General features: G+C 34.2%; 1 protein-coding gene across 4 annotated transcripts in view; it reads left to right on the top strand.

Annotated features, from left to right (window-relative positions):
- The first annotated feature begins 1,865 nt into the window (after positions 1-1,865).
- Positions 1,866-11,985, top strand: part of LOC120331540 (uncharacterized) — a 43,722-nt gene continuing 33,602 nt past the window's right edge. Inside the window, exons 1-9 of one of the 4 annotated variants that reach the window (XM_078113426.1) lie at positions 3,048-3,167; positions 5,218-5,373; positions 5,592-5,717; positions 5,815-6,003; positions 6,939-7,724; positions 8,363-8,443; positions 8,700-8,765; positions 9,155-9,205; positions 10,142-10,246. In XM_078113426.1, the coding sequence (XP_077969552.1) occupies positions 5,669-5,717; positions 5,815-6,003; positions 6,939-7,724; positions 8,363-8,443; positions 8,700-8,765; positions 9,155-9,205; positions 10,142-10,246 (1,327 nt within the window). In that variant the 5' untranslated portion in view covers positions 3,048-3,167; positions 5,218-5,373; positions 5,592-5,668. Of the gene's footprint in view, positions 3,168-5,217; positions 5,374-5,591; positions 5,718-5,814; positions 6,004-6,938; positions 7,725-8,362; positions 8,444-8,699; positions 8,766-9,154; positions 9,206-10,141; positions 10,247-11,985 lie in introns of all 4 variants that reach the window. The other 3 variants (XM_078113425.1, XM_078113427.1, XM_078113424.1) reach the window with 3 other exon arrangements.

Raw genomic sequence — 11,985 nt, 5'->3', positions numbered from 1 at the left:
GGTTCGATTGCCTTCAGTTAATTATGAGTCAAATATTTGTTGGACTCAAGTCCATGCTTCCGAAAAACAAATAACTAACTAATCCCATACCCGACATAGACTGGTAACCGGACGAGAGGCCGTGGTTCGCCATATGGTTAAGTCGTCTTATCGACTTTTCTTTACCCCGGGACAAATATTAGTAATCCTTTTCAATTTTTTGGAAGTAGTTCAAATACGTTAACTGTTGGTCGGTTTGCAACTCTTCGCAGTAATCAGCTACGAACATATGATGGGAATATTTTATCCTATAGTACACTGACCTGCCTCCATTGCTCCGGCGCTCTGTGCACTTATACGTCGAAATTAAAGTAGGCCAATGTCGATTAATCCGGCATTGTTGTGCTGTTAGCATATGTTCAACGGCAAGCACATATCACAATATCCACGTAGAACTCTCTCCTAAATTAAGCAACAGCGTATATATAAAATAAAATTAACCTAACCTGACTTACAAAACGGGACTTGATGTCTGAATCAATGTTGAGCTTTGCACACGAACGAACCAATCTTCAGGGATGAATACTCGTAAACCATTTGTCCCTGTGACGTCACAAATAAAAACTGTCCGAATGTGTTGAGTTGTCATAGACATAGTTAACAACAAACAAAAGTGCAGTGGTGTTTAACTTCAAGCCTCAAATGTTGGTAGGTTTTAAATACTTATTGAAGTTACTAACGACTACTGGTTTTCGTTATTTTTTAGACTCTCGCCAACACCACCGGCAAATGATTTAAAAAAGAGAAGTCAACGTAATGGCTGCTTTCGGGTCTGACTCAGGGTTGCCATATTGGCTTTTTTAACGCCAAATTTGCCATTTTTGGCTTTTTTCAAACGCGTTTGGCGTCGGAATTTCCGTTTGGCTTTTTGGCGTTTTTGAGTCTATTTTAGTGTCTATCATTAAAATCACACGAAATACAATATTTAGTGTGTAACAATAGCAGAATAGCCTATTGCTTAGCTACTTAACATTTTGGATTTCCCCGAGCATCGATTTCCTTGTTTATTACCTTAACGCTTAACCATAACCAATAAGAAATAATTGCAGTTTCTGCAGCCGCTCAGACAGATGTTCAAGCAGGGTTGTAAACATTACCTCGTTTTTATAGTTTTGCGTGTTATTTGTCAGTTTTAGTTCTGTTTCCAAAAAATAGTTGTATAACTTAATTTTATTTATGACTTAGGCTATGTGGAGCTTTAGTTTAGTTGCAGTAATCAAAATTTAGTCTCACGAACAATGTGATTAACTACGCTAAAATTCACAGTATCAGTGGTCAGTCCCCTGTCTGCCTGCACGCGGCACGTGGTTAGATAATTTTGTAATAAAATTGATGGTTTCAAAATTTGAGAACTGAAAAGTTTTTCAATAGTAAAGTACGAATTAGGGAGAATTTTTTAAGGTATATCACAAGTTTAAGTAGAAACATGTAGGTATATCACATACTACGGCACCCTGTACAGTGTATGGTATGTATGTATATATTGCATTGTAAAATGTTGTCCGCTTGATATTCCCCTCTTATTTTTTTTTTAACTTTTCATATAGATGTCACAGTGTCAGCTTGACTGTATTGTGTAGAATGATGATTCTGGTGCTGCCATTTAATTAATCCTTTTTACTTTTAAACCCTTCATCCCGCTGAAGTGGAAATCAACACGATAGCAAGTAGCAACCGTAAATACAACTTTCAATAATGGAAAAAGACATTTGTGTGGCTCACTAAATGAACTGATGGCTCTACAGCAGCATCAGTATTGTGCCAAGGGCTTAAAATCCGACAAATTATAGCGTGTTATTTTCATAAATTCAAGCCTCTTAAATAATTTAAACTGAATCAAAAGAACTTTAATGTTGAATCTTTGAGGCATAAATACAAACGAATCAATCTAATCCAGTGGATCTCAAACTTTTTAAGCCGCGATCCTCTTCTATAATTTAGCAAGTCTCGCGCCCCACCTCAAAAATAACTATAGCTTACAATAAGATACAAATAACGGATAGTAATGCGAAAGTATGTTTTATTCAAAAAATGCGTTGAAAATGCGCAGACGGAAAATAAATATCCAAGGTAAATATTCAAAATAGGGCGGGCAAATCTAACGAATATTTTTATTGTTAATTAGCTTCACGCCCTCTCAAAAAATTGTCTACTAGCCTCAATTGTGGGCCGCACCTCACCGTTTGAGAACCACTGATCTAATCCTATGTTCACCTTCACCCCTTACTTTTAACCTTTTTTCTTTACTTGCCTTTAACCAACTCACAGCTACAGAACCGCTTTGAAACTACCTGCCTTTTTTGACAAACACACATTTTTACTGGGGAAGGGAAGCCGTGGGGAACCAAATTTGGTTATCGAGCAGCGACACCCAAAAGACAAGACAAGAGCAGAAGAGGCTGTGGTTTGCCATATGATTGAGCCATCTTTCCGGGATTAATATGAAAATGCTTTCCCATATCATAGCAGTGCCCACATGTCAGCATGTTATTGCAGTGAAGCGTTTTTCAAGATAAGATAGTATTCACATATTTATCCTGGCGAAGAGGTAACTCAATTCTACGACTATGGATCAACTATATGGCGAATCACGGCCTCCTGTTCGGTTATATATTAGTATTATATATCGGTTTTATTATACTTAATGACACATTTAAATCGGTGATTAATTCGGTAATTTGTCGTTACCAATTTTGAATGTATTGAACATCCAGGTCATGACCGTTTCTGGATGTTTATACAATGATCCAATAATCACATTATGCGCACTGACTCACCAGCATGTCACGATTTACTTTCACTTTATTTAGTCCTGTCATGAAATTGTTGTTTTCACGAAAATATTTGGAATAGATTGTAATTAATATTATGTTTATCTATGCAAGTTTTTTTAGCCATTTTATCCTCCATAAATATGGCATTTCGCTTCAGGTTTAATAACCGATTTGTTTGATAAATATTCATTATGGGAGGTGAGGCATCGACTGATAGAAGGGATAGATATGTCAGTCGGAGAGAAGTGGAGACAAGTTCAGCAGAGAAAGCTGAATTTTTCGACAAACAGAAAGGGGCGATAACAGCTTCCAGTGCCGATAAAAAGTCTTCATTGTCCTCTATTTCCATGGATGGTTAGTTAAATTTTTTAATCATTTTGCTGAGTAATTTTTTTTGGACCAATTTGATATTTCCAGCTGTTAGTTCAGGAAATCTAATTTCTCAATGGATCAAGTTATCCACTATATCTCATTTTGAGATAGTGAGTGATTGATTTAGAGTAATACAGAGCGATAATCCACTATGAATTGTAAAGACAATGGATCAAAAGTGAGCTGTTTTGTGTCTTCTCATACAATTCTTCTTTTATTAAAATATCTATCTATCTAAGTTGTCAAATTTGTATCAATCTTCATTTGTAATTGGTAGCATAAATTTTTTTTTTAATTATATTAGTTCCTGTCAGCCTGTGAAATTCTGTTTTGCATCGAAAGTAAAATAGTTTTAGGAGGCAAACTTTGTATATGAAACACTTTGAAATAATACTGTAATTTTTTGACATTACTGTAAGAGTGGATCGGTCAAACAAACCTTAGAATAATTCATCGGTTCAGATGGAGCTTTTCTTTGCACTGCTGCTTTTTCTGCATGGTAGCAAACATGACTGTACCAATTGTGAAGATGAGACTCTACCCAGGGGCGGACACCCGGGGGAGCGAAGGAGGGCGGTCGCCCCTCAATAATTTCGTCTATACCTAAACACATGTTGTTTTCGCCTTACAAAATTATCATTTTCGAAGAGTGCGATAATCGAGCGCGAACAAATGGGTAATAGTTACCAATATGATAACTGTTTTCGTACGATAATGTACACGAGAGCGCCATCAGAGCACTTCACATTATTGTAAAAGATGCATGGCCTCACGGGTAATACATGGTCTTCAAACGCACCGCCGATCACATGCTCCGGTTTTGCTCGCCATTTCACGTTGTTATTATCACAGGGGTTCTCACTTTCGCACAACCTAGGTCATTTTTGTTATAAGTTGATATGTTTCCCCTATTTTCAAAATCTTTTAATATTGTCGGCACTTGCAGAAAAATCGAAGAGGCAAACAAACTGTATTTCATTACAACAATTAATTAGTATTGCTTTAAAAACTATCAGGTTTAAAACTGTTATACACAATTTTCACCGCTGGACGTATCTTTCCACTTTATGATTTTCGCGCAAGGTGCGAGCATAATTTGATGGCAAAGATCATAGCATTTATTATGTCAAAACGCTTATCCGACTATTCAGACTGCAGAAACTATCCAAAAAATATAACCTTCTTTGTGTTCGGGATTTGAAAAATATTGCCAATTCCATGAAGTAATGCAATTTAATGAAGGTTTTATCAACTTTCATTGCATCAGTGTTCAGACTACCACACGTTTCTGTAATTATAGATCGTAAGAGTGAGCAAAATTGAATAGTTTTATTGGGTCTTTTTAATATATATACAACAGGCGTCCAAAACACTGGCTATTCTATTGTTGGTGAGCTATATTTCTGCACACTTTTATTACAAAGACCAATTCTTACACAACGTCGAACCCCCCATGCCTTTGAAATGTAAAAAAAGTAAAAGCATGTTTCTGTATCATACATAGCATTTCGTCGTAGCTTGAAACACTTTTTAGACCCTCAAGACTAATGAAAACACAGGTTTTCCGGCATTTGGTCGGACCTGCTAGTTGTTGATTTTATTTTTCCATTGTGCTTGTTTTATTTTCGTAGTAAATAATAAATAAAAATTGCGTGAATCCTGAGTGTTAATTTGCATTCGAATGATGATTAAATAAATCTGTGATATTGGCAATTCTACTGGTCAAATAATATTTCCCTGGTAATATCTAGGATAAATTTTGTATAATAACCTGTTATCTTGTTTGACATTTCTAATTTGCGGAATTTGTCGTTTCTTTTTGTTAGCAAGAGCCATGGCTAATTCCCGAGGAATTCAAGTGAGTTCCATGTCCAAGCAAAGTGGCCTAGGTACTGGATAATTGTGTAGTAAAATGACATGCTAATATTTAAGAGAATGACACTGATGAATTTTTGTTATGTAGCGATACCCCCCCCCCCCAAAATCATGGAAAGTATCCGCCCCTGACTCTAGCTTATTTTTCTTTATCAAGGTAAACTACCACACAGCTTTATTGATCCTGTTAGCAAGAAATGTGCACAGTTAAGCCATATTTAGGCAATTCGTTAATTAACCTACTGTTACTTTATGAATGATGGATTAATAATACAATTAAGAATACTGATTGAAGAGCCTTGAGAATTGTAAGGTAGATAACTTTCTTCAAATTGACCCATGGACTGAGATAAATCTGATCGTGTCACAAACAATTCACAAAAAGAAATTTTTAAGTTTTGCAGTGTTGAGTAACCCGTCGCTTATCATTTTTGCTCATACAATAACTCCAATACTATAATTTAAAACAGAACCTTGGGAGTTTCCAGTCGCATTATTGGAATTAATCAAGTTATAAAATAATTTCTTTAGTACCTGTGGAGTAGGAGAAAAAGGGGGAGTTTCCACAGGATGAACTGCAACAGTTGAAAAAAGAATACAATTTGACGATGAGAGTACGGGAACAAAAGCATAAATATATGGAGAAAAAAATAAAAAGTAACACATTTAAGTATATACAACTAAAAATGATGTCCAATAAACTAAAATTTGTTTGTTCAAAAATTACAATATATTATATTCTCACCAAAAACAGACTTAATGCAAGAAAAAGAAGCAGTACTGAAAGAAAAACGAGACCTAATGCAAGAAAGAGAAGCAGCGCTGGAAGCAAAACAACATTCTGATAAAATGCTTCAAATTTCTCAAAGGATTCAGCATGAATATGAAACCATGATGAAACTAGCAGGAATAGATATTGAAGATTTGAGAGATAATATGATCGGTAAGTGTACATTATTGATTTTGATATTGGAAAACTAGTAATGTATTGGAAATTAAGAAAATACTAAAATAAATACCAATGGCTATTAGGCTCTAATATGCTTAAATCTATACAATTATGAATAAATAAGCTTGAGTTTAAAAAATCATAAAAATATATTATTTGTTGTTGTAGTGCAAATGCTTGTCAATCAGCATCTGTAAAAATTTCTAACACCTCCATCTATCTATAAAAAATTATGGGCTAGGATAAGATAATTTATTATCGCTATTTAGAGTGTAGTGCTATTATTGTAGAAAGTTGTTACTTATCGATTTTAATCGGTAAGTATGTTGATAAGTATTTGTCTGTCTGTTAGATGCATGCGATATCTCACGAAAGCGAGATTGGATCTGCTGCAGATTTCGCATGTGCATTCATCATATCTCGTACCAGAAGCCTATTGATTTTGGGCGAATTATGTCGTATAATTAGCGAGTTATGAATTAATTAGTGATGGGACACAAGGTGTCACTATGCAGTAAGAGCGCTGTTTTGGGGATCCCCTAACTTTCGATCGATAAGTCTTCGGTCTCTGACCGATATTCTCGTTTTATAGTTTGATTAGAAAAATCCCAAGCTTGAACTAACTTTGAGCAGGAGGGAATAACCAACTGAGCTTTCATATTTGTCTACCAGAGTAAAAGTTTTTTTTCTTACAATTGTGCATCTACTCCACGGTCAAGCGCTGTTAGTAGTTATGTGGTGATTTATTTATCATGAAACATCAACCAATTTATGGGTACTTCAATTAGATTTTTGTATGAAGGCTAATTCATTTATTTAACTAGCCTATGCAGTGCAGTTCTTAGTGTAATTCCTCGCACAATATATTGAAACTAAAGTATTATTTTGCAGATCCATAAACTCGGTTAAATGAACTGTTTTACTTTCAGGTTACACTGTTGGACCTGGTGGAGGCGCAATCAAGCTATTTTCATATGAAGTCATTTTCCCCAAAAATGCTGTTAATATTCCAATTAGAACAAAATTTTATGTGTCAGATGACATTGACAATCTTACTTTGCCTTCTGGTTTAATACCTGTCTCACTCCCCCTACATTGTGCGCCTGGAGGTTTAAAATTCAAATTTCCTGTGGTTTTTAAAATGCCAATTTGGTGTAGTATATCTAAAAAATGCAAAAGACCAGTGCAACTTTACATTTATAAAAGGCAAAAGAGGGGACAATGGCAGTATTGTGATGAGGTGTCTTTGACTGATTCTGGCCTTGTTTCCTTCACCGCTGACAGTTTCTGTGAAAAGATTCCTGCACTAAATTCTAAAGATCTGGAACTTGTAAAATTTGACCTTTTATATTTTCTGTGCAAGGATCATTTGGGTAGTTTTGTATCCGTTCATTTTGTTTCTAGTGATAAACTTGCAGAAAAGCTAAAAAGCGAATGGATTAAAACTGGCTATAAAATCATTCATCCTCCATCTACAAAACTTACAGTTAATCCTGGAGACGTACTCCCTGTTAATTTAGAGAGTAAGGAACCCGAAAAGTATAAATTCGAAAGTGCGGGAAAAACTATATTAAAAGTCACAATGGAGTTTTATGAAAGAGAGCTATACAAAGCTTTTTCATTTCTATTAGATCCTGAAAATCCAGGTTCTAATAGCCTCAAATTTGTTTATTCTGTGGGAGATGTACGACACCTCAAAAGAGCTCTTTATCAAGGTTTGTGAATAGTTTATTATTGAGTTATGATATTGCATATCATCAAGTGGTGGGAATCAGGGGATGTCGTTAATAATCAGTCAGACTTTACATGACCACAACAAAATAACCATTTGTACGATACAAAAAGATGTTTTGAGAAATTTGAATCCCAAGATTTGAGAAATCCTAACAGGTGTTGACAGTTTCATACGAGTCAAAAAAATTATTTGTGTATTTCAATTACTAATCTTTGGGCACAAAGTGGTCCTTTAGATCGTTTTGTTATTATGTTGTTGTTATAGATCATCATGTTATTATTTTTCTTGTTGTTCCTACCGCATGAAAAATAACTTTTCTCTACTACTACCCATAGCTTGGAAATTTTCAGCTGTTGAAGATTTTATTTCTCGTTAGAAGGTTTATTTTTATTCATTTCGATAGATTTGTTTTTTTGTGTGCAATAATAAAAATTGTTCCCCTTAAGCATAAGCGATCTCAATATTATACGAAGTTGCAAACACGGTGGTACTGTTTTACTGTAACAGACTGTAGCGTAGGGTCATATTTGTATCTATATCATGTCTGCAGTTGTGCAATAAACTTATTTTATCACACGTACAATTGTTGACTGATTTTATATTTTTATTTAAATTCAGAAAAAGAATCTTCAGAACACAACTATGACGACTCTCCCAATCGAACTCCTGTCTTCAAAAATATCGTTCAAATTCATGGAGGTATTGCTAAAATATATGTTTATTTTGTATATAATTGCAATATATAAATAAGAAAAAGTAAAGAGTTCAATTGACTATTTTCAGGCTAAAATTTTAATATACAAATAAAAACGGGATTTGTGATAACTGATATTCGAGTTTTTGCTTTTCTTCCGTGAGATTCATATTGGGCCATTCTCTTAACAATGTACAGTAGGGCCACTTACATTATCCACTTTTACTAGCAAACTATGAATATGACTTAATTTTTTCCTAGATATTATGGTTGGAGCTGGCACCGTTTCCGGAGCTTCTGATGCAAATAATGCCAGAAATACTGAAGGTGAGAATATTTGATCCATATTTAATTGAACAATTGTTTCCTCACTTTATGTGGGTTCACATCCCATGGGAGATGTTTCTGTGACGAAATTTCTTAATTCAATCCTTGTCATTACATAATAGTCATCTGCTGTCTAATTTAACCTGTCTGACAATTGAAAACAGATAAACAACAGCCATGGTTTGTTGCATACACAATCGTCAGTCCTATCAAATTCTTTCTACCAATATATGATATTGAATTCTTTTATAATAGTCATCCTTAGTATTTCAAGATTATAAATATTTTAGATAACTACATACGTGATGTTTTTGTTAGCATATTTTCAACTCCAAATATCGGCAAATCAATGTTTCTTGACTAATCCCATTGTTTTTTTTTATTTTCAGGAAGTCAAGCTGTTGGCATCAGTATCGAAGGAGGTGCAGAAATCGAACAGAGTGAGGAAATATTAATGCCATAACGTGAATTAATTTGTACCAAATACTCTTAAACAATGTACTTTTAAATTAGACTCAGAGAACAAAAATAAATAAATTTTCAGAAGTTAGTCTTTTAAGGCAATTCGTGCTGGGAAAGCTCCATTATTTTTGTATTGCCGAAAGTCACCTACTCATGATAATGTATAATCGAGGAAATGAAAATTTATGTTGGACATTTATCGCACATCAGAAAATCTCATCCAGTTCTCCTCAATTTGCCAGAATTTATTTAATGTTCTGCTTCGAATGGTGTAAAAATATAAGGTTATGAAAAATTTGATGACACAAAAAAATGATATTTAAATATTTTAAGATATTTAGATATTTTAAATTTTGCCCAAATGAATAAAATAAATAATAATTATGTAATACTTGTCTTACCTGATATAGGCCGAACTGGTTATAGGCTTAGGCCAGTGCGGTTCCAAATTATTTTTAATCTATTCCTGTTATTGTATATTCCAAATCTCTCTGATCTTTTCACTATGCATAAATTATCGTGTTTCCTTCATTTGTTCGATCCCCAAAGTGTCACGCACAGTTTGCAATTTTAAGCATATACATGTACTATTATAACACTAAATGTGCAAACACTATTAACAAAACGGTGAATATCATGTAATATTTCAGTCTTCCTTCTTCAAAATTGATACTGATTTGGCATTCATCATGATTATAAGTGACTGTTGTCATTTTTTTGCCTCTATAAATATAAATTTTATGTCCACAGCATTTCAAGCAGTATTCAAATTATGAATTGGAGACCTGTAAAATTAATATAATTACCGGTAGTCATAATTTTGGGCTCATTCAGTTTAACTATACAATGTTTTGTTTCTTGGATAAAAAAAAAATTCATATATATTAGAGGCCTAAACATTATTAAACATTTAGAGAGCCGAAGCCTGGATGAGCAGCCTGCAACTTCACGTTCTGCAAGACCGAAGCATCAGCATAAGCAGGGGAATTCATCATCAGGAGCAAGATCTAAAACTACAGGTTGGGTTTCTTGTACAATATATCTCGTCTCCTACTTTTGTACAAGGCTATAAACAAGTAGCTCCTAAAACTTGAACAAACATAAAACTAGTTTCTCGCGGTTGTCATTTGTTATTATCGAGGAAATCCTACAAATATCAAAATTTGCAAGTCTGCATGACCTTAAGATTTGAATGGTGTTTTTGGCAAATTTTTAGCAGCATTACCAGTCATGGATCTTTCACCTGTGCATAACAAGGCTGTAAGATATACTGTAGGATTAATATAATGGTTTCACGCTGATGTCATTAAAAAAATAAAACTTTTACAATTCTACTGGTACGAACGCTGTTGTATACATGAAGGACCTTTCTAGATAAGGGGAATGGCACCCAATTCCAAATTTCAATCTTGTACTTCAAAAAATTGTCAAGCCTTAATTCCAAAATCTTGCAAATGGTCAGGGGCCTTCAAAAGACATGACGTCAATTATTTACAGAAGCACAAATGTTATATTCATGGCTCGACATGGTCCCATAGGCATACTTCAGTTAGTATGACATTATTCTGATGAGCAGTGTTCACTACTGAATCTCTTTTTTGTAAAAAGCTGCAGACTACGAAATCGCCATTTTTCCGTTTTTGAATGGAAAAATGATAAAGTTGACAAATAATTTGCATGCGAGTATAAACTTTATCAAATAGCTGTGTGCGAGTAATTTTATAACCCAATTTTTCATTACATAGCAATATTTGCTAAAATTATAACTTATAAGTTATGTGGTCAGACATGGGAGATAAAGCTTTTGCATTAATGGCAAAAATCTTTTTTATAATATGATATTTTATACAAGTACTCCGACTCCACTTCTCCCACAAAAACGCTTCAATGAAGAGATATTTAGGAAGTTCTGCTATATTAAATTGATGTTTTTGAATAAAATGTTATTTTCAAGACAACTCAAAAAAATAAAAGATGTAATTCTTATTAATTGTTTTAGAATTTATTCCAATTCAGAATATATGTAGGCTAATTGAAATTAGTGTTAATCCATAGACAATATAAATACTGGTTTGATATTTAACATAATTAGGATATTGGTCACCTCAACTCCACTCGAGTTTCTGGTACCTATGATTTAAAAGTAACGAGATTAAAATCAAACGAACCAATATCTAGTTGGTGATGACGCAGTGGTTGAAGCATTGGGCTTAGCCGTTGCCATTTCAGATTACACCTCCCTGGTTCAAATCCCACACCTCACCCATGGTGTAACAGATTGGGCAGGCAATGTCGTTACTTACAGATAATAGTAGATTCTTATAAAATATTCAATATTACTCATATGCAAAAGCATTAGTAAAAATATATTACACAATTTGAGCCAAGCACTGTCGTGGGGGCTCATAAGATTTCATAAGGGCTTATATATATAATATTACAAAATGCTAGAGCTCGAATGATATCACTTTTTGGCACCGATACCGATAACGATATATCGGCCAACTAGTGACCGATAACCGATATTGACATACCGATATCTACAACTCGAACCCGCAGTAAACACAAATAGAAAGAAACATTCAGTTTCAGTCAATCAAAATTTTATGTTGAAAAATAAAGCAGTCCTACACAGTGCTTGCATCATTAATAAAAGTTTCGCAGCAAATAATAAGAACACACATTAATGCACAAGAGAAAAAAGGCAGTCAGTAAAAAGCTTATAGAAGTCCATTTTGATCCATACAGTAGTAGGTGG

Source organism: Styela clava, chromosome 6 (assembly GCF_964204865.1).
Source record: "Styela clava chromosome 6, kaStyClav1.hap1.2, whole genome shotgun sequence".
Classification (NCBI taxonomy): Eukaryota; Metazoa; Chordata; class Ascidiacea; order Stolidobranchia; family Styelidae; genus Styela; species Styela clava.
This window is presented reverse-complemented; position numbering and strand designations above follow the sequence as displayed.